Source organism: Acomys russatus, chromosome 21, assembly GCF_903995435.1.
Source record: "Acomys russatus chromosome 21, mAcoRus1.1, whole genome shotgun sequence".
In the NCBI taxonomy this organism is placed as follows: domain Eukaryota; kingdom Metazoa; phylum Chordata; class Mammalia; order Rodentia; family Muridae; genus Acomys; species Acomys russatus.
Window position 1 is genome coordinate 46,842,991 of NC_067157.1, and position 23,248 is coordinate 46,866,238.

Below are 23,248 nucleotides of genomic sequence, written 5' to 3' on the forward strand. Positions count from 1 at the left end.
CCTCCTTCCCACAGCTGTACGTACAATTCCTCCTCCTACCCACCCGCCATTCCTCCAGTTCTCAGATGCATTCCTTCCCCTCCGCGCGGGCTAGATGTCGCTTCATCTACTCCTCACCCCCTTTCATATGTAGCTCACAGTAATATTTCTGTCTTCTCTACAGCAGGCTTTCAAATCATATACTTAGAAAAGCCAGTATTTGGGCTGTTGGTCTAGGAGACGGTCACTACATTTAAGTTAACTAATTATAATTCACAATAGAGTTGATGTCTGAATCATATAAGAAATACCCAGAGGGGAAAACCTGACTTCTCATTTAACCTCAGTGGATTTGGCTGATCGGGGATGTGGAGAAGTTACTGGCTTCTGTTTCTAACTACCTCTCTCCTTGTCTGAATCTTCTTCAGTAAGGAAAAGCGTGGTTTGGTTCCTTGGCTCTGCCCTTCTGAGGCAGTCCTCTCTTCTAACTTCTGGCATAGCATCCAAGCTCAAAGGGAGGCTTGATTTGAAGTGATGAAAACATTTTAGAAACAGATAGAGGTGGTGCTGTGACGTGATTGCTTTAAATGTCAATGACTTGTAATGCTTTAATTTTGCTATGTGAACTTCACTGATAAATAAATAAATATATATATATATTTATATTTATATTCCCTCAGTCTCATAATTCTGAGAAGAGTTCATGGCTTGCAGCTAGACCCCAGCAAGACAAACTGAACAGAGGGAGATGGAATCTTCTTTGGGTTGCGGACTTGTGAGGGCATGTGAATGAGAGGCACAGAGTAAGACAAGTGGTTGGAGATTACTAGAAGCTAGGAAAGGGTGTGAAAAAGGAGAAGGGGAAAAGAGAGGTCAGATTTGATCAGTGCTCATGTTATATATATATATACATACATGTTGTGCTGACCCCCAACCATAAAATTATTTTTGTTGATGCTTCCTCACTATAATTTTTCTACTGTGATGAATCATAATGTACATATCTGATATGAAGGATACCTGATGTGCAACCCCTGTGGATTCACAACCCACAGGCTGAGAAGAACCACTGGTGTAGAGGAACCTTGTAAAAATTAGGTTAACAAGAAATAACCCATCTGACAGCATTCCGGGAAGTAAGTGACAATTGAAAGCACTTCTTTCAATTATTTTCAGGTGGAAAAGGCACACTGGACATTTTCATCACTGTTCAGTAGGAACTTAGAAACAGAGATTCTATAACAAAAGACTGTTCTGGACTTGAAGAACAGATTTAGATAGTGTGTTGGCACTAGCTTTTCATGTGGGCATCTTTGTCCCAGAATTTATAGACCTTAAGCACAGGCACCAAGAGTGAACAAAGATAGCTCAGAAGGGAAATGTTTGACTGTGGGTTTATGCAGAATTGTACAGAATTCACGTTCTCTGTGTCTCCTCACCTTCCATTAGACCATTAATAAGCTACATAAGCCCTGATGTCTGGCTTACTTACATCACTGAATCAGCTGTGTCTTCCCACTGTGGTGATGGGAAACACTGTCCCTGGCAACAGCAAAGGACACAAAGCCGTGGCCTCAATTGCAAGAGTACATACCTCATGTCTTTCTGATTCCTAATGCTTAGCAAAACCATATACTATCAGCTGCTCAGACTTCAGAGAATTATTAACTGCAGAGTGATCACTTTAAACAGTCCTGAATGCTATATCTAAATCAAATGGGACATCTAAACTGAGAAAAAGAGCCAGGTTAGGAAAAGGCATCTAAACTGAGAAAAAGAGCACAGTTAGGAAACGGTGTCTGCTGGACACATCAGAGTCCTCAGACCCTCCCCTCCCATGCCTGAGAAGCTTTGGCACGGAAGGCTACTAGGGTAGGGAGAATCTGTTTGTTTGTTTGTTTGTTAGGTGATGCCTGTTAGGTAAGTTGCTCATGCTCCTATGTGTGGCCTTACATTCACATGTAAACAACACTGACCAAACTCAGTGGGCTATGAAAAGGTGACTTGATGTTGAAAGACCTGGTAAGAGAGTCTGAGAGGAGTCAGAGGAGGAATGTATGTAGAGATGATCAAAATACGTTGTACACATGTATGAAATTCTTAAAGAAAAAGTAACAAAAAACATCTAAAATGATAAATGTTCTAATTTTAGTTTTCTCCACGAAATCCTTGGACAACACTTGCTTTATGCACAGCATACATTTTCATATTAATGATGATGGCCAGGGATGTGGTGGTGCTGCTTGGAGCTGATGTGCATGTTCTTTGAGGAACTCCAGGGTATGGGGCATCGTGGCCGTTTTCTCTTGCAGTGTACCACTCCTGAAAGGGCCCCTGAAGGCTCTCCGGCGAGCTGCGGTCTACGTTAACTAGGCTACAGGGATGACAAGCTTCCAACAGAGGTACAGATTACAGAAAGTAGACAGAACACAACCGTCAACACCTTCTCCCAGGTAACTGGTTCTCAACAATATGCGTGATTCTCAAATTACCCTGATACAGCCCTTAGAAAACTCACCCTACACTCTCTTTGGACTCTTTAAAGAAGTAGACCTTCATAGGACGGCCTGCAGAACTGTTTTCAGAAGGAGAGAAACTCCTCCCTCCTAGTACTGAGAAGCCCAAATGCAGAGACAACGAGAGAAGGAACAGCAGGGCTGAGAAGAACAGGTGCACCAGAGAGCCTTCATACACGAACGAGGTGACATCAACAACAAGAAAACAGGGACCATCAGGCAAGGACTGTGACACTGAGGCCCCTCGGAAGGGAGAGCAGTGTTGGGAGGGCGGCAGTGCTCTAGTGAGGAAGTGGGTGGTGGTCAGAGGAAAAGAGCATTGCAGTAGTCACCTGGGTGCCAGTGGGACCTCACGAAAACAAAGGCTAGTCTGAAGTTTATGGTCATCTTCCTGAGCCTGGCAGACCATGGGAAACTCTAGGGTGTCTAAAAAGTACTTTGTCAAAAGAAGCTCTGAAATAGATCTATCCTGTGTATTTAAATATCTACCCTAAGTAGTTGTAAGTGTCAAAAGCCTGAAACCACCATTTCTCAATACGCCATCTGTTGATGAAGTGTGCGCATTTTTATCATATAATGAAAGACCACATATTGCAAAAGAAAGCACTTGTACTTGACAGCCCATGTGAACAAGCCATAAAGTCCAAGTTACAGTGAACTCCAGATGGAGTATAGAACGTGTGTGTGTGTGTGTGTGTGTGTGTGTGTGTGTGTGTGTGTCTCCCCATCCTGGAGATCAAACTTGGAGCCTTGAGCATGCTGGATAAGGGCTGTACATATGAATTACAGGCCCTACCCTATAGCCTCATTTGTAAAGGTGATAAATTGCATTGTCTCTGATAAGCACACCCATCATCACACTGTACTTTTATATATCTCTCCTACGAAAATTGATGTTTTGTTCTCTTTTTAAGATTCACAATTTTAGGCCTGACATGGTGGGGCATGCCTTTAATCTCAGCACTGGAGAGGCAGAGGCAGGGGGATCACTGTGAGTTCAAGGCCAGCCTAGTCTACGAAGTGAGTTCAGGGCAGCCAGAGCTACACAGAGAAACCCTGTCGCGAAAAAAGCAAAACAAAACAACATCAACAACAAGATTTCTACTTTAAGCTTGGCGTGGTGATGAATGGCTATAAACCCAGCACTCAGGGAGGCAGAAGAAGGTAGCTTACTGTGAGTTCGAGGCTAGCCTGGTCTATAGAGTGAGCTCAGGACAACCAAGGCTACACAGAGAAATCCTGTCTTGAAAATAAAAAGATTCATATTTTATTGTTTATTTATGTGCGCATATGTCTCTGTGTGCACATATGTCACATGTGTGTGGGTGAAGACAGCATCTGAACTCCTAGAACAAAAGATACAGGTAGCAATGAGTCTCTCAGAGGGGTGCTGGGAGTCAAACTGAAGTTCTCTTGAAGAGCAAAAGTGCTCTTAACTACTTGGTGGCACGAAGCCATCTCCCCAGCTCCTGCTCTGTTTTGTGACAGTTCTCCCTAGATGGACCTAGTTGCTCTGAACTGCACCTTCACTTCCTGCTTGCTAGAAATACTGGTATGGGCCACACACCTGGCTTTTATAGTTTTAATGTGTTATGCTTCATTTATTTTTATGTGTATGACTGTTTCATTTCATTTATTCATATATATGAATAATATATATATATATATATATATATATATATATATATATATATATAGAGAGAGAGAGAGAGAGAGAGAGAGAGAGAGAGAGAGAGAGAGAGAGAGAGAGAGACCCCACTTGTGTGGCTGGTGTACACAGAGGTCAGAAGAACATGCCGGATCCCTGACACTAGAGCTACACATGGGGGTGCCAGGAACTGAACCTGTATTCTGTGCAAAAGCAGCCTGTCCCACCATACCAGACCCATAGCTCAGTTAACATTTAGAGACCCCTTTCCTCCCTTCTGCTTCTTATAGGCTTGTCACTTGCTCCTGAGTCCTGGTTAGGGTTGGGCAGCACTTTCCTATGTCACACTGACTCAGTGCACAGATGGAAACAGGTCTCCATCTCCTCAGCTTTACCACATAAGTGCATTAGCGTACTGACCATGTTCGGCCGGGAACTCTACATTGTGAGCCTCCTTGGCAGCGCCCACTTCCCATGTGTGTATCTTAGCATACATTTTGAGCTGATATATTTTTAACAGCAGCTAAGTTAGATGTACAGAATCAGCTCTTTTTTCACATAGATCTGACACTTTCTGTAACTTATATAAGGTTTTTAAGAATACCGGAGTCAGAGCAACACAAGATGAAAATTTAGAGCTCCTCATTGGTGCCTGGAGGTCATTCCAGGTGAGGTGGACCTGGGATAGACTTTATTCTTACAGCAACAGCTCATGACTAAACGGTAAGGAGACACACTTTGTGTCACAAGAACCCCAAAGCCACACCAATACACGTAGCTTTTAAAAATTAGAATCCAGGTCTGACTTTCTCTTTCTTTCTTGGTTCCCACCCTGGAGGAATGGCAGCAACTCCCAGCCTTTGGACTCTTGCTCACTACAACAAGAGCTACCCCTCTGCTCTCCAACAGGAGCCTGGCAGGCCAACTGCGGTGCACACTGATCCCATCACACAGGAAGCTGAAGTCATCGAGTCTGCTATTTTTACCTGGTGCTCAGCCATCTGGCTTTCTGGACTCCGGCCTGGCTGAAGGCTCTCGCTCAGCTTCATCTCCATGGCCTCCATTTTGGTGGAGACGGACTGGAGAGAGTCTTGGTACTTATGCTGGCGTTCCAAGGCTTCGTAGAGCGTCCGCTGCTTCTCACTGATCTGAACGAGAAAGGGGATCTTACCAACGGCTTCCTACTTCTTATCTTGCAGGTTGTGACATTTCTTTCCTCACAGCTTTACCCAAGGGCATCTGACTGTGTCCTAGATGTGTAACTCTGCAGGTATTTCATAAGACAATACCTAAAGTGATGGGTGTCTGGCGAGCTTGACCAATTTGATGCTTGAAAGGCTTACCACATTTTTTAAGGTTTCCCAGGAGCGTTGTAAGTCGCCCAGCTTGGCAGTTGCTGAGGGCTCCAGTCCTGGCTCATACAACTCATGGGATGCAGCAGCGGTGGGGGTAATCCTGGCAGCATCTGTCTGAAGCCCCTCGGCAGACAGAGCTTGGTAGTACGCAATGTCCTGGGTGGAAAGCCCAGTGTCAGAGTGGGAAGGAAAGGCAAGCTCAGCACGCTTAGCAAACTATCCTCATCACTGTGGAAAGGCTTAAGATTTACATTTGTTCTTGAGTGCCACATACTCAGGAGGCTAGGACATTTGAAAATAACATTTAAAAATAAAGATTAAAAAAAATAATAAAGTGTATTACAATCACTTTAATATTCACATCAATATGAAAAGAAATCAGCCTTATCAATATTTCAAATCACCAGAATTCTTTCTTATTTTATATTTGGTTAAATAGTAATGCAAACTATTCAAGCACTAGCCTCTGTTAAGCAGGTTTACTTCTATTTAACCAGTACACCTTCTATTTAACTAGTTAACTAACACTACTAATTAACTAGTACACCTCTATTTAACCGGCACACCTCTGTTTAACCAGTCCACTTCTACTTAACCAGTGCAGCTCAAATAACCAATACATCACTATTTAACCAGTATAGCTCTATTTAAGCAGTATATCTCTAATTAATTAGGGTACCTTTATTTAGCTAATATACATCTAATTAACTACTATGTCTGTACTGAAAAGGATGAGATCTACCCTATCTAGTTCCCAAACTGTAGTTCACAACATTGGTTACAGTTTTGAACAACTACTGAAAGGATTTTTTTTGTTGTTGTTTTTGTTTTTCAAGACAGGGTTTCTTTGTGTAGCCTTGGCTGTCCTGGATGCCCTTTGTAGACCAGGCTGGCCTCGAACTCACAGCAATCCGCCTGCCTTTGCCTCCCGAGTGCTGGGATTAAAGGCGTGTGCCACCACTGCCTGGCCTAAGGATTATTTTTTTAAAGACTAAGTCTAGGTAGAGGCCAGAGGATTGAGAGTTCAAGGCTACCCTCAGCTACATAGCCAATTTGAAGCTAGCTTGGGCTATAGGAGACTGTCTCAACAAAGAATCAATCTATAGATATTAATTTTGCAAATGAGGCTATATTTCACTATTCATAAGTACATTATTCATCAGAAATAATTATTTTAAATATTAAATGGTGGAAATATAAGAAACTAGTAATCTTTATTTTATTTTGGTTTTTTGAGACAGGGTTTCTCTGTGTAGCCTTGGCTCTCCTGGACTTGCTTTGTAGATCAGGCTGGCCTCAAACTCAAAGAGATGCACCTGCCTCTGCCTCCTAAGTGCTGGAATTAAAGGTGTGCACCACCATGCCCAGCACAGAAACTAGTAATTTTTAGAGATTAGTCTATGCAGAGTAGTGGTGGTTCATGCCTTTAGTCCCAGCACTTAGGAGGCAGAGGCAGCTAGTTCTGAGCCAACCTGACCTAAAAAACAAATTCCAGGATAGCCAGGGCTACTCATAGACACCCTGTCTTGAGAAGTAAAACAAAAACCAAAAACCAAACACCCATCTATTGATCTCTTAAAAGTACATAAGAATTCAGCAAAGTTGATGTTGAAAACTCATGATTTTGACTGTTTTTTAGTTTCTTGTGTTATGTCTGTTATGTACATACATATATATTTCTTGTTTATGATGCTGCTTATTATATACTTATATAATCTATATTTTATATATTATATCTTTTCTATATTTTATCAATAGCATGTATGTGTTATGTGTACGTGTGTGTGTGTTTGCATGTATGAACTTGCACTTAGAGGCCAGAGATTGATTTTGAGTGTCTTCTTTAATCAGCCTTTACCTTATTTTTAAAACAGAGTCTGTCACTGAGCCTGAAGCCCACTGATGCAGATAGGCTGGCCAGCCATTGCACTATCATCTGTGCCTCCCTGGTGCTAGCATGACAGATGTGCGTCACCATGCCTGGCTTTTACATAGATGTGGGGGAGCCAAATGCTTGGTAGGCACTTGCTGACTGAGCAGCCCCGGTGTGTTCAATGGTTTCTGTGTGCTTTCTTTGAACCTTAAGCTTGGAGCAGTGTTGTGTATTCTGTCAGTTGCTATCTTAAATCGCACTGCATTTGCAGCTGTGCTACTGAAGGTAATTATGGCAATTTAAAACACCAAGCCTTGCTGATAATCACGAATTGTGGAAAATCTTCAGAGAAAGGTTGCAGCCACATTGGAAAACATAACAGTGGGAAGTAATCTGATGTCTGGGGTGGGGGTGGACTGGGGGTGGGGTGGCCTGTCATGGGCCAGAAGAAGGGTAAGACAGCAGAATTGGCTCAGATTGGAGGTGGGAAGCTTGAGACTGTAGCTGAATTTTCCTCCAATGCTTAGTAACTGGAACAAATGATACTTGTTTTATGATTGGCTCAACACTGGGAGCGAATGCCACCTTCTACCCATCCTGTTATTGTTGCTGAAGCTCCCAGCTAAGTCTCTAACATTTACTGATGACACAGCAACATGGGTGCGTGCTCCTCCTCATTCCTTTCCCTGCCCACCAGCTTGATCAGGCCAAACTAACTTCCCAGAGTGCATTTGTACATGGGTGTCACACATAAAACACACACACATAGAAAGCACATGCAACACACATACAATTTATGTACACAATGCACATGTCCATAACACACACATACAGATCATGCTTTGTAGTCAGCACCACTTTTTGTTTTCTCTGTGATTCCTGAATACAGATGTGATGTGACCAGCCACCTCTCCCCAACGTTGTTTGTTGGTGAACTTTATCACAGCAACAAGTAGGTAACTAATACCTCCCCCGGACACACACACACACACACACACACACACACACACACACACACACACTTCTACTCTGTCCACTGAGCTAGAATGGCCTGTTCTAACTAGGATCTGTACATAGCTGCTAGTTAAATCACTTCAGTGATTCACTGCCATCTTCTGGATGAAGTCCTAATAAGTTCGTGTGCCATAAATTCATGTACACAGTCCTTCACGGTGTGGCTCCCACATCCCCTCCCAATCTTAGTGTTTCAAGCTGTACTGAAACTGTGTAGTTGCACCCGATGCCTTGTGTTCTGCTTCCGGTTTCCCACGTGGGGTCCCTTTGACCTGAGAACACGTCAGCTCCTATGACCCCAGCATGCCCCACATACCTGGTGATGCTTCCTTCCCTAACAACTAATGGGCCAGGTCTGATGCAGATCTGAAGCTGCCTGGCTTGGCTGCTGCCTCTGTGGCCTCCCGTTACACTATGCTCCTCTTTAACAGGCCACTTGTGACCCTCTAGCCTCATCGTCCCTTTGCTCACCAACTTGTGAGCTCCTTAATGACTGTCATCATGCCTGAGGCCTTTTTCATTCTGAGCATGTTCTATGTGTTCAGCAAATAGCTTGCAGGGGGGCCATGCTTAAGGAATCTTGGCCCTAAATTCACTTTATAGCAATGGAAAGTGATACAGCAGTCAACCTTTATCAATGCATGCCCTCACTCTCCACAGTCAACCATAGCCTTGAAACTTTAAATGGGGAATCCCATAAGGAGCACTTCATAAAAAGTGCACGTTTACACTGATAGAAGTGTCCTCTCTTATTGCTGGTAATTCCTTACTTCCCTCATACCATGGTAGGTGTGTATATGCAGTAATGTGTGTTTTCATCTACAGACACTAGTACTGCCACCAAGTTGAAAATACAAAGCCCAGCTCTAAATATCATAAAATTTCTTAGTTACATACCCCATTATAAATGAAGAATATTCTCCCCCCCCCCCAAAAAAAAGCTAGAATACAATTTGTTACCAAAACAAAATTTTTTGGCTCTATGTGTATATGGCTCATGCCTACATGACAACTGGCTTCTCAGAAGGAGTTGGAAGTTCATCATCTTTTACATATGAGTAACTTGGTTCTGAGTAGAAGAACTACCTGAAATCAATGAGTAAATCACTAGGTAGCCCTATAAATAACTACTATCATCAATACTTGGTACAGTGAGGAATGACCATTAAAAAAATATCTGTCTCAGTACCCATGTGTCTAAGGTGAAGATGCTGAAGGGCATAAATCTAGATGTATCTGTCTACATTTTGGTCCACATTTTCCTAATCTTAAAAGTATTGGTTAAACAGCTCATGTAAATCCCAGCACTTGGGAGGCAGAGGCAGGCAGATCACTGTGAGTTTCAGGACAGCCTGGTCTACAAGGACAGCCAAGGCTACACAGAGAAACCCTGTCTCGAAAAACAAAAAAGCAAAACAGAACAACAACAAAAAAAAAACCATCTCATGCAATGTTCATAATTTTGTGTTGATATCAATTTCCATTTGTTCATGAGGAGCTGAGGAACTTCCCAGGGACAGTCAGTCAGCTTGGACACTGAAGAGCTATGATCTCATGAAACTTCTGACCTGAAGGCCAATGATGTGACAATATTTGTCTCAAGTCTTCTGTGGAATCCAGACTGTGGCTTGTGTCTAAGGGGGTGGCGGAGCCTGCAACGAGTTCTGAGGACGCCTCCTTGCTTCTCCTCTCTCACCATCAGCGGTGGAGGGAACACACGGACTATGAGGTGGGGAATCTGTTTGTTATGTAACAGAGATCTACTTACAGAAAGAGCAAGCCCAGAGCCTGCCCTGGGTGTGATGCTATGAGGCAGCTATGTTGGGCTCCTCCTTCAATGGCTGTGTACATTCTGTACAGCACTGGGAGTTGAAGCTGAAGGACAGAGACTCCAGAGGCTCCTCAACCCTCAAAGCCGATTCTGGAATCTAGTGCGTTGTTGACCAAGCGGTCATCATTTCTGGTTGTGATCTGATTTACGCTGTGCATGTGCAACATGTGGCCAATTGATGGGGTCTTTGGATTCATTTGATTAGACAAGGCCAAGGATCCGCCGGCCGTTTCATAGCACCCCCAAGTCAAGCTGTCTGTCTCAGGCCAAGTCAGGTCACTTCTACTAACTAACAGGATTTCCTATCTGTGGGTTCGCCTAACAATGTGATTTAGTTGACATCTCCTCATGCTCAAGGGAACTTGTTAAAACTAAGACACAGGAAGCCTAACCTAGCACAGTTTAAGAAGTGATTCTGATTGATGTCAAGAAAAATGTGCAGGTGTATTGTCATAACATACTGGAATACTCACATGTACACCCAAATTGTTTTTCAAGATGTAGCACAGAAACAGACAATATTTTTTTAAAAGGCATATACATGACAGCACAGAGTCTCACGATCAGTATTAATTGTTCTACTTGAAAATTTTAAGAATAATATGTAATCCTTTCAATATACAATCAGCTGACTATAGTCCATTTTCTCTGACTTTAGTAACATCTGTGACCACAGGAAAGAATGTATCACCAAAGGATGAGTAATTCATATTTTTAATTCAGAACTTGGGAAATAGCTTCCTAAAACTCCCAGGGAGCGCTGAACATCTCTTTTTTTTTTTTCTTTTTCTTTTTTTTTTTTTTTTCTTGTTTTTGTTAACTTTCTCTTGTCATTATTCAGTTCCTGTCGACCTTTCTGCTCCCAGCGTAAGGCAGAAGAAGGTCTTGGGCTGGTCATACTCAGAGGTGTTTTGTTTTGATTTGATTGGTTAGTTTTGACATTTTTTTTTTTTTAAACTCTATAACCCAAGCTGGAGGGAAACTCAGGATGCAGGTTGAGTTGGCTTTGAACTCGTGGTAATTTTAGCTCAGCCTCCTAAATGCTAGGATCACAGATGTGAGCCACCGTACCCAGCTAAGGATGTGTCTGATGAATAGACAAATTAGGAACTTTCCTAGAACTCTACCGATGTCTACCAACAGACTCCTACCTTATCTAAAGGCCTCAGCGATGGTATGCCCCCTTTTCGTTTGGATAGTTATTCTCTTTGTTTAACCTTTTGGCTTTAAAATAAAAGCGATATGATAGATTTACAGTGCAGCCTACAATATGCTTGCTCTAATTAGTGCCTCCTCACAATATTATTTCAGCTCTGGAGCAGTTACATAACTTCTTATCAACATCATTAAAATCTGTCAAAATGTGTTTTGGCTAAAAATACAGTGCTGCTTATCATGCGTTAGAAGTTTTTTTTTAAAAGAGTATTTTGCTTATGTTGATTATATATCGCTAAATGTTTTGACACATAACCTGGAATACGATATACATAGTATAAGGTATGTTCAAATGAAGCTCATAACGAGGTACATCTGCATTTTTTGAAAAATAAAAGTCTAATGTGAATGCAAGTTTTTCTATTTAAAGCAAGCCTGGTTAATGTTAACACTGTGCTCAGTGCATGTTAACTGAGCCACAGAACCACACCATTGTGTCCTCTGTTGAGTAACAGTACCGCATACCTGTGATTGCTTTCAGAAGCCATGGGGCCTTAAAGGGACCTTCTTTCAGCTTTAATTTGCACGAAAGAATTTGTTTATATTGGGCCGTAACTTTCATCAACTAATTTTTGCTCATTTCACTGTCAGTAACTCAGAAGAGGTGGCGATATATGAGGCCACCAGCTATCTTATGTCACAATCATAACAAATGTAACCATAGCATTCAGTGATGTACCCCTGGATCCAAATTCATGAAGCCTGAGGTAACGCCCACAGGCAGATGAGGACGGAGCGTGTAGTACAGCATGCGCCTAGAGCTCACAGTGAGAGAAATGAGAGGTGAGGTACCTGGTTAACAGATGCTTCTGTGTTAGCCACAGGTGATGGGGAGCGACAGGCAGGTGGAGAAGAAATCTCACTGTTGGTTCCCTCCTCCCCAGACTCTTCAGTGACAGGTGACAACAAAGTGTGACAGCGACCTGCAGTCATCTGCCACATAAAACGTAGCCCAGAGGCCATAAAAAGCAGTTAGCTGTGTTAGCACAAAACCTCAACAGACACACCTCAGGATGGGGGCCAGTATCCAGCCAAGGTTGAAATGACTAATTTACATATTAACTCTGGGTTAGTATTTACAAGTATGACCTTTGAGTGAATATGGTGTTAACACTACTTCTAAACAGACAGATCCATGGCAGCATACCCCACCCGAAAGTTCTGCTGTTGGTTAAAAATGTCTCTTTTTATTCAGTGCATTTGTGTCTTTATAAAATAAGTAGAAAGACTGTGACTCAAACAAGGAAAAGAATCTATGAGACAAAACTTGGTCTTTTGGGACATCTCAGGTTCCAAATGTCCAGGGAGATAAAAGCCTCTAAACAGTGGCTCTCGACCTGAGGGTCGTGACAAGGATCACATGTTAGATTTGTCACAGTAACAAAATCACAGTTATGAAGTAGTAACAAAATCATTGTGTGGTTTGGGGTGGGGGGGGGGGAGGTCACCACAAAATGAGGAACTGTATTGAAGGGTCCAGCATGAGGAAGGTTGAGAACCACTGATTTACACATGGGTTTGAGCTGGATTACATATTACCTGAGGCATGGCATAGGTGAGGAAAATAGACATCACCAGAAGACACTGTGGTTACCAAAACGCTCAGTGTATTTTAAATTGCAAAATGTATGGGGGAAATAATGGTGCCAGAGGGAGATTAAATAGAATCTCTTTCTTTTGATCCAAAACTAAGCTTTGAATTTTCAGCGTCCTTATTTTTCTCATAAAAGCTTTTCTTCTTTCTTTTTACTATGCATGTATAGGTACATGCTTATATATATTCAACTTGGAAAACAGTTAAATATATGTGTCATGACTCTCTCACAGCCCTGTGGTGTAAAGGAATTAGTTTCAAAATAAAGCACAAAGTGGGTCAGTGTTATTGCAAAATTGCTCATGAATGAAAGGGCGGATCTTAGACTCCAAATCTAATATTAAACAGTCCCAACTGCCACTGTTTACAGGGCTAAAGATCAGCGCTGGCCCAGGGGCAGTCACTGCAAATGAAGGAAAGGGCTCCTAAATCAGAATCAACACGCTCTAAAGCGAGTCTCTAAAGAAGCGTGGCTATGGCTCCTGGGCCACCAGTCCCAAGAGCGAAGCTAGCTGCCAGAACAGAGTTGATCCTTACCATGACCACCGAGGGGTGGGCCGAAGGCGTGGGGAGGAGCTCGCGATCCAGGTCCTCGGTCCCTTCCGCCAGCCCATCGACCTCTGTCACGGTCAACAGCATAGTGGCATGCTTGGCTTTCATCGTCAACATCTTGCATTTGGAATTCAAAGAGGCGATCTGCTCCTGGTAGCCCTTGATTTTCTGTGCCAGCTCCTGAGGAAACATTTTCCCCTGTGTGTCAGCGCAGCATCAGAAGGAAACAGTAGTGGCGTTCATCTTCCTGCAGCTCCGGAGCCAATGGGAGGCGGAGCCGAGCCCTGAGACGCGCAGAGGCGGTCTGCAGCTGCCGGCTGCCGCACCTCCAGCCCAGCCCAGCCAGACCACAGCGTAGCCCTGCCCAATCCCAGGCAGCTCGCCCCAGCTAAGCTTGCACTGGGAAAATGGGGTGTGCAAATGGGTTTTGAGCCCTGACAGGTGACCTGTATGCTATCGTGAGCTTGCAGCATGAGGAGATGGCGAATTTCTCCAAAATACCTGAAGCCTCTGAAATTTACCAGATGGTTCATGCCATGGAAATTAGGTCATGTGATGACCAAAAAAAAAAAAAAAAACCAATGCTCAGCTTTTATACTAACTACATCCAAGAGGTGGCAGTCACTGCTTGCTGGTTGCTGTGATGATACAACTGGTTTTGTTATTGTTGTTGTTGTTGTTGTTTGTTTTAAATAGAAAATCTGAATATTACATATGAAATCTATGATACCTTAATTCGTGACAAACTATAGGAACAATGCCTGAAATTATAGTCTTGATATCTTAATTTGAGCGCCAGCTGACCTCCCCAGTATACTGGGTTTTCCGCCAGTGTTCTTTCAGCAGACATATCACACCTCAAGTGTTTCTCATAGTTCAAGCAGTGCAAATTAACATCTTCTAAGTTCATTTTGATATTTAAAAAGTGTTTTTTTTTTTTTTTTGAGACATAATGGAAACTTTTTGCAACTGTCCTATGGGCAGCACACGACTCCTAAAAGGATTACCTACAGCTCAGTTCCAGGAGTGTCATGAATCTAAATACTACAACTATACTTCCTTGCTTGCATAAAAAAAAACTGCAGGATATTAAAATAATATTTCCTGGTGCCTTTTAACAGATTGAAAATATATGTACTGAAATAGTAATAGGAAATGCTGAACTGCCTTTCTTTCCTTTTCCCTCTGTTTGGCCCCTTAGCCTGAGAAGCTGGCCTTTGCTCTTTGTACGGAACACTTTCTGTGACTGGGAATCAAGGTCCTAGAATAAAAGTTGCATCTGCCCTAAAGACGCCACCAGGCTGGTTGATTAGAACTTTAGGACTATTGCAGGATCGGGGGAAAATTATCACAGACTGTGTTTATTACCCTTGACACGTATCCATTATCCACCTCTGTCTGACCTGACCTCACAGTTAGGTAAATCCTATGGGGAGATATTAAGTTCTCAAAATGTATCTGAACCTATAGGAGAGGTTTCCTGTCTTTTCTGTAAAAGCCACCTACCCAAGCTTCCCCCTACGGCACTTGAAAAATGTCTTGATCTAGGACTGTTCTTTTGTTCTTTGTTTTCTATAGCTATAATAACAGCACAAAGACATTTCCTCAGGGTACCATGTGACAGGAAGACCATCTGAACCCATGTACCTCGACCAGGATCATTCATAGTTGGCACAAGAGTAATCTATTGCTTATTCCCTTTGAGTCAAGACACTGAACATCAAAGTCTTTGTTTTCATTTCCCTTTTTGAGGGGTATAAGGAAGGGGGGTTTTGCTTGTTTGTTTGTTTGTTTGTTTTGAAAGATAACAAGTGACTTGCTATGTAGATTTATCTGGTCTTAAACTCACACTCTTCCTGTTTTAGCCCTAGTGCATGCATGACCATATCAGGCTAAAATTAACATTTTTAAAAGATAGTACATACACATGCACAACATTGTCTCAGGACATTTGATTATTATACATGAAAACTTAATTGTTTGGAAAATATAAAAGCTTAAATGGGCCTACCTCAAATAGGTGGTGATGCACACCTTTAATGCCAGCACTCAGGAGGCAGGTGGATTTCTGTGAGTGCAAGGCCAGTCTGGTCTACAGAGTGAGTCCTGGACAGTCAAGGCCACACACACACACACACAGACACACACACACACACACACACACACACACACACACACACACAGCTTTTAAAAAATAGCTTAAATGGATGTCAGATGCAGTTAGGTGTGGCCTGAAGAGAGGCAGCTTGGGTGTGCTTCTGACAGGCTCCATAGATAAGAATGCCAAAGAGTGGAAAGTTCCTGCCTATTTTAAGACAAACGGGTTGGGAGAGCTCTTGAGGCCTTAGCTCTATGTGTGGGGGAGCTATTGACTTGGCTTGGAAATCAACACTCCCACGGCCATCCCCATCCCCATGATGGTGACATGGTTCAGCCTGCCAAGGGTGTAGAGGAGAAGTTAGAGACTTCTATAGCAATTGGACTTTGAGCGCTCTCTCTCTCTCTCTCTCTCTCTCTCTCTCTCTCTCTCTCTCTCTCTCTCTCTCTCTCTCTGGCTTGGAAGAGCCCTTGTAGGAGGGCTTGGGGTAAGAGATAGGGATTTTTCTCTCTGGGCTTGCAGGAACAACAGGGAGGTAGCTGGTAAGATCCAGGTAGAACCACATTCTAGAAAAGAAAGCTAGGCCGGGCATGGTGATGCACGCCTTTAATCCCAGCACTCAGGGAGGCAGAGGCAGGCGGATTGTTGTGAGTTGTGGCCAGCCTGGTCTCACAGAGATCTTCCTGCCTCTGCCTCCTGAGTGCTGGGTCAGATAAAATATTTCTAAGGAGCTAGCAGCTTAATTGTAGAATCAAGCTTGTAAATATGTATTTTGTATCTAGTTAAGAAGATAAATTGCTGGGCGTGGCAGTGCATACCTAGAATCCCAATATTCCCAGAGGCAGGGGGATCTCTGTGAGTCCAGGACAGTCAGGACTACAGGAGAAACTGTCTGGGGGAGGGACGAAGATAAAATTACCTCACTTAGCTAGCAGGTTCACCTTGGTTCATGCCTTCCTGGTCTTCATTGGTACAAATATCAGAATAATTAAAAAAAGACAAATATTACACTACATATGCACCAAGCCGTGGATTAGTTTGTTTCTGACCTCCCCTCCCACCTGAGTGTGAACAAAGGGGTGGGGGTGGGGCAGTCTAGCATAATCTAGCCAGTAGCCTGTCATCTAGGTAGTAATTCACTGTAGGAATTTAAAAATAAACAGGAAACAAACAAAAACCAGAAGTCTAATTTTCACTCCTGTGGCTAAAAGTACTAATTAAATCTAAGGGCTTTGTTTGTTTGTTTGTTTGGTTGGTTGGTTGGTTGGTTTTTCTGAGACAGGGTTTCTCTGTGTAGCCTTGGCTGTCATGGACAGCTTTATAGCCCAGGCTGGCCTTGTACTCACAGAAATCCATCTGCCTCTGCCTCCCTGAGTGCTGGGATTACAGCTGTCTACCACTGCCCCTGGCTTGCTTGCTTGCTTTTTTTTTTTTTTTTTTTTTTTTTTTTTTTTTAGATGCCTTGCCTCTAAGAGCAAAGCTCAGGAATCTCAGAGTTAGGGTTAGGCTTTGCCCACCTTGTAGGCACAGGCAGGTGACGGGCCCACTGCTGTGCCCCACATAAGCAAGCCCATGCTGACAGGAAGTCATCTATGGCCTTTGTTATTACTGCTGCCAGGACTTTGGTACTTAAAGGAATCTACACTGCATGGTCAGCCTGCTTGGCAGCAGGGCTTCCTCCTGTGAAAGCTGCCTGCCTGTCCTGACTAAGGCAAATCCACTGGCTAAGGTGGAACTCGGTGGGGTTAATGAGTTATTCCTTCTCAGAAAAGAATATATCCATGCACACTTTGATTTGGGCTAGACATTTCTACAAATGATTATAAGAGTGGATATGTCAGGGCCAACATCCCCTCCAAAGAATGCAACCCTCTGGGGCTGCCTCCTGTCCTCATGTGGAGAACTAAGAAGCCGGGGTGTCCTTTTCAATGGCTTCAAAGTAGCTGGGGGTTTGTTTTTGTTTTTTCAAGTAGAATGTGCCTTTTGAAATTTTTCAAAATATAAAATAATCGCACCTTAAGAGTGGGATTGTAACTGTATCATACTCTCCTTGAAACTGAAATTCAATAAAAATTAGTCAGAAAATACAGGAAGCAACGCACATCCCAATTTTTATGTTATTAGCACTCAGGCTTTCTCTGGCCAGCCGGCACTTCCCTTCCTGTGTTTGTCTTTTCTGCACAATGACCTTCATGTGTGTCTGTATAATTATTTATATGAAACATCTTCTAAGCCACAGGGTGAAGCTGACAAATGTCAACAAGGAGACTATATGGGAAACCTGTGACAGGATGAGACAGGTCACTGAGTCTCCTAGTGACTCTGCAAAGAGGTGGGCCTGAAGCCTGGTGTTGAGCTTCCTTCCTCTTTTTATGATGATATCACCCACAGTCTCTGTTCCATGGGGGTGGGGGATACAGTGTCATCAAAATTTCAACCCCAAATACTGAATTGACCAGCACTATATTCGAGAACTCAAGGGGGCAACTTTTAAAGTAGCTGTTTTATTAATCTTCCTTCCTTTTTTTTTTTAAGATTTATCTATTTATTAATTATGTATACAGTGTTCTGTCTGCATATAACACCTGCAGGCCAGAAGATGGCACCAGATTACATTATAGATGGTTGTGAGCCATCATGTAGTTTCTGGGAATTGAATTCAGGACCTTTGGAAGAGCAACCAGTGCCCTTAGCCTCTAAGCCATCTCTTCAGCCCTTTTTCTTTCTTTAAAAGCATATTATAGGTTGGCTGTGAGAGCATCCACCTGTAATCCCAGCCACTGGAAGGCTGAGACAGAAGAATTGGGGGTTTGAGGCTAACCTGGGCTACATAGTGAGACTTTGCATCCCCCACCCACCAAATCCTCATGGGGTTGAACAAGAGAGATGTAAATTTTAAAATTGATTTGTAAAACATAAGCTTACATTATTCCAGGCAAGTTATAAAACTATTGGGTCATAATAAAAGAGTTATGAAGACAGTGTTTTGGATTTGATAAAACAGGAATAATATATGACAACATATAATATACTATGTAGACATTGATTTCAAAAATTGGTGCTATTTGTTACTAGTTCATAAAAGAAATATCTAGCAGATATTGTCTGTAGCTGTAGACGTGAATGTAAACAGAATACTGATTTTGTAAACGACAGAAATGTACTATGCTGGTTATACTGTGTCAAGAAATTGTTTACTTATATGTGGAAAGCAGACATGACATGTTCCATGCTTCAAGGGAACATTTCAGTCTTTGAGAAACTTGCTACTATATTGGGACCAGAAAGTTTGGGCTCACGATAAAAGTAAAACAGCAGATAGAAAGCAAAACTAGATGCCTGTCCATGGAATAAAAGGAGTAAGATAGCTGTCTCAGAGTCACCCACCAAAATTTAGGGCGACGAGTGGACCCCCAAGGAGAGTGAATTGACCTGACAGATAATGACAGGCCAGGATAGGAAATTCTCTGCTGAATGCCACTGGGCCTTGTCACTCCGGAGTTGTGAGACCTGGGACCAAGAACATGCAGGGACTGTCTGGGGTCAAGGTCATTGTGCTGCCAAAAAGAGGAGACACCTTTGATGGGCGGGACCCCTGATGGTTCTTGATCTTAGTGAAAGAGCCTGGGCCCCGGAGAGGGGGAGATGACTCTCCCTTTAACATGAAGCTGCCCTTTGTGAGAAGGCTGGCAAAACAGCAAAGCGTTGAACGTGGTTGTTTCTTACAAGGCTTTAAAATCAAGAGTTAGATTGCTCAGTGTGTTGATCTGTTTGCACACGGAGCACTTAGTGAGATATGTCATGAACAGCCCATAAAGGCTGCAGAATACAGGGGAATACCTGAGTCAGCAAAAAACACTTTCTAAAATGCACAAACAGCTAAAGTGCTGAACCAGAATCAAGTAGACTGGCCCCCCAACCCAGGGCTCGGGAATCTCCTCTTCCACCAAAAATCAGTGGTTCTCAACCTCTCAACACCTTTGCCAGCCCAAAGATCTTTTCACAGGGGTCACCTAAGACCACCCCCAAAACGCAGATACTTAAATTACAATTTAAAACGCCAGCAAAATTACAGTTGTGAAAAAGCAGCAAAAATTATTTTACGGCTGGGCGTCCCCACCCCACGAGGAACTGTGTGAAAGGGTCACAGCATTAGCAGGCTTGGCCACTGCTGCCCTACATGAAACCGGTTTTCAGTGCCCAGTCTTGCTCTACCCACCCTTCAGCCTCACCTCGTGCCGAGCAATCTGTGCCTGTAGCTCCTGGATGTTACTGGTGGCCACGGGTTTGTCCTCGATCTCCCTGTGGGCCTCTTCTATCAGCTGCTGAAGATGCTTCATTTCCTGCTCATACTGTCCGTGCTGCGCCACGGCCTCCTTTGGGAAGGAAAAAATGAGAGTATGGTCCTTGTTTTATTCTTTGGGGGGAGGGGGAACAGGGTTTCTCTATGTAGCCCTGGCTGTCCTGGAGCTTACTCTATAGAGCAGGCTGGCCTCGAACTCAGAGACCTTCCTGCTTCTGCCTCCCAAACTCCGGGATTAAAGGCATGCGCCACCATCACCCAGCTGAATATGTTTTCCTATGTCAGTTCTGGGTGGCTTTGCAACTAATGTTCCCTTCTGTTTACCCGTGTCCAGGAACTCAAAAAGAGATGGGTAACGTCCTTTAGATGGAGCAAATTATTAACTTTCACTTAGACACACTGACTTTATCTTTTTTGAAATATTATAATAGAATTATGAATGACATCAAAATAGATGCTTAGTCTGGATTCTCTACATCCTGCTTACATAGGTTGCCCTGGAGATGAGCTGCCAGGACAAGAGGCTTCCTTCTTTGCTCTGTATTGACTAATGGGTTGGGGAAATGGCTCTGTTGGTAAAGTGCCTGCCATGCAAACTTAAGGATCTGAGTTCAAATCCCCAGTATTAAAACAAAAAGCCACATCTGTAACCAACATTAAGAGGTGAGGAGTCAGGCACAGGAGGCTCCCAGAGCTCCTTGGTGAGTCAGCTTAAGCAAATCCACTGGATCTGGGTCAAACAGAAGACTGCCTCAAAAAATAAAGTAGAGGTCAATCGAGAAAGACACTTACCTTACTGTTGACCTTTAACCTTCACATGTATGTCCATGAACACAAACCCCCCAACACCTACATACTCACAACTATCATGTATGTAACCGCACACAAAAGTGCAAAGACAACATAAAAAAACGTTGAATAATAAGACCCCAGCTAAGAGCTCCTGTCACACATAATATTAATTAAGCATGGACTGTAGCCCAAGGGCTCCAATGTCTAAGGAACGATCAAAGATGGTTACTCAAATGAGCACTCAGAATTTTTTGTCTGTCTGTTTGTTTTTTTGTTTTTGTTGTTTGAAAACAGGGTTTCTCTGTGTAGCCTTACCTGTCCTGGATTCGCTTTGTAGACCAGGCTGGCCCTGAACTCACTCACAGCGATCTACCTGCCTCTGCCCCCACACCCAGTTGAGCATTCATGGTTTTAATGAGATATAACTATTCATAAAGCAGGTGAATGCTAATTTAAAAGGAGCGATATAGTTAGTATCATCATTTCTTCATGGAAATGATTTTTCTGTGATTACTTCAAGAGATGAAGTGCTATGCTTGGACATCCTTCTTAGGGCAGAAAATGTATAAACTGGATGAGATATGAAAGCAATTGTCTCGAGATTGTTTTCAAGTACATAGGTGACCACATGTAAAATAAATGTCTATGAGTCATTCTGTATAAAAAAAAAAAAACTCCTCACCAAAAGATGGTTTTCACTAAAAGATAATTTTTAGAGAGCCCCCTCAGGCCTTTGTGGATGATCCACATAACAGAGCCTTAATCTCTTGATTTTTACATAACTACAACAGACTGTCAAATTTAGCTCTCTGGGTGTTTTGATGGCTGAGCCCACACAATGCTAAGAAAAGCAGCCCATGACTCATGTGCACTTGCTCTGTCGGCGTGGGCCGGGCTGACTGAACTGGCTGCACAGCTGAACCTGCCTGCATGCTGTTGTACTGCTGGATGGCCGTGTGCTGCAGCTGGCTGGCTTCCTCCTGCAGCCGCAGGGCTGCGTGGCACAGAGGCAAGCTGGCAACCACATCTTCGGGGATCCGGAGAGCGCTCTGGCAGAGCTGTACAGCTTGCACCTTTGGCTTCAGTGACTCCATCTCCGACAGAAGATGCTGGAAGGGGCCATGTCAGAGTTTAAGCCTTTAGTGATTTTTATCACGCATCACATAAACAAAGACATTTCCTGAATTGTAGCAGCAGGGTCAGCTCGATTTGCAAAGAATCTATGTTCTAAATAATGCATCCGTGTTAAGACTATCACTGGGTTTAGAAAACATTTTTCTTTCTATCCTATATTTAAAAAATAGAACCCCCCACCCCATTCATCTTAAATTATTGTGTGTGTGTGTGTTTGTGTCCATGTCTTTGTGGGGGGGGGGGGTAAATGCACACGTGTATTTGAGTTCCTACTTCAAGGTACATAACGGGGATTGCACATAGCAGATTCAGATAACATTATATCTGGTTATGTTTTTCAGTTTTAAGGCATGCTGTCTCACTGGCCCAGAGCTTTTGTAGGGCTGCCTAGGTAGCCAGCCAGCCCCAGATAGTTACCAGTTTCTTTCTCCTGGGCACTGAGATTTTAAGTGCAGGACATTCTGTCTAGTTTTGTTGTTTTTTTCTGACACACGATCTCTCTCTGTAGCCCTTGCTAGCCTGGAACTCGTGTAGCACTGGGTAGCCTTGTCTGCTGGTCTCTCTCTCTAAGTGCTGGGATTGGCCATGCCCAGATTTTTAACATGAGTTCTCGGGACCAGATCCTATGATTGGAAGTCAAGAACTTTGATGACGAGTCCACCCTAAATTAATTTTTGTGTTTGTTGTTTTTATTTTTCAAGACAGGGTTTCTCTGTAAAGCCCTGGCTGTCCTGGACTCGCTTTGTACACCAGGATGGCCTCGAACTCACAGCAATCCACCTGCTTCCCAAGTGCTGGGAGTAAAGGCGTGTGCCACCACCAGGCTCCCACCCTAAATTCTGTTTGCTTACCTGTCGATGGGACAGCTGTTCCTTGAGACTGAGGCGCCCCACTTCTGGAGAAGTCAGAATTGCCTGGGCTTGTTCCAAGGCCGCCTGTAAGTTTCTCAGCTCTCCTTCAAACTTTTTCATGTCCTGGAGAGCAAACCCCGCATTGACTTTAAAGTTCAAAGTCACAGCTGAAGAAAGACATACTGAAGAAACTATCTCCTCATCACGGGTGAACACTTTCTCTCCCTGAGCATGCCAGTTTTATTGTTGTTGTGGTTTGTTTGTTTGTTTTTACCTTGGCTGCATCTTGGAGACTCTGCAAACGAATTTTGATCCTCTGCCGTAACTCCTCAGTCTCCCTTCCTAACTGTGTCACCTGCTGTGACATTTGCTCTGTACAGTACACGTTGGCAAGGTGTTGCACTTTCTCCGCCATCGCCTCCAGGTCACTGTCAATTTCTCCAGACTCTTCTAGCAGCGTCTAGAGTGAAGTGTTGATATTTGTGAAACCTAT

General features: G+C 43.3%; 1 protein-coding gene across 3 annotated transcripts in view; it reads right to left on the reverse strand.

The window, feature by feature from the left end:
* The window catches only part of Syne1 (spectrin repeat containing nuclear envelope protein 1), a 454,246-nt gene that overhangs the window by 148,739 nt on the left and 282,259 nt on the right, over positions 1 to 23,248 (reverse strand). For 2 of the 3 annotated variants that reach the window (XM_051164670.1, XM_051164671.1), the window contains 8 exons: positions 23,030 to 23,215; positions 22,756 to 22,878; positions 21,697 to 21,879; positions 19,908 to 20,051; positions 13,563 to 13,757; positions 12,224 to 12,364; positions 5,487 to 5,654; positions 5,130 to 5,291 (listed from right to left, as the gene is read on the reverse strand). In XM_051164670.1, the coding sequence (XP_051020627.1) occupies positions 5,130 to 5,291; positions 5,487 to 5,654; positions 12,224 to 12,364; positions 13,563 to 13,757; positions 19,908 to 20,051; positions 21,697 to 21,879; positions 22,756 to 22,878; positions 23,030 to 23,215 (1,302 nt within the window). Of the gene's footprint in view, positions 1 to 5,129; positions 5,292 to 5,486; positions 5,655 to 12,223; positions 12,365 to 13,562; positions 14,013 to 19,907; positions 20,052 to 21,696; positions 21,880 to 22,755; positions 22,879 to 23,029; positions 23,216 to 23,248 lie in introns of those variants that run through there. The other variant, XM_051164672.1, reaches the window with a different exon arrangement.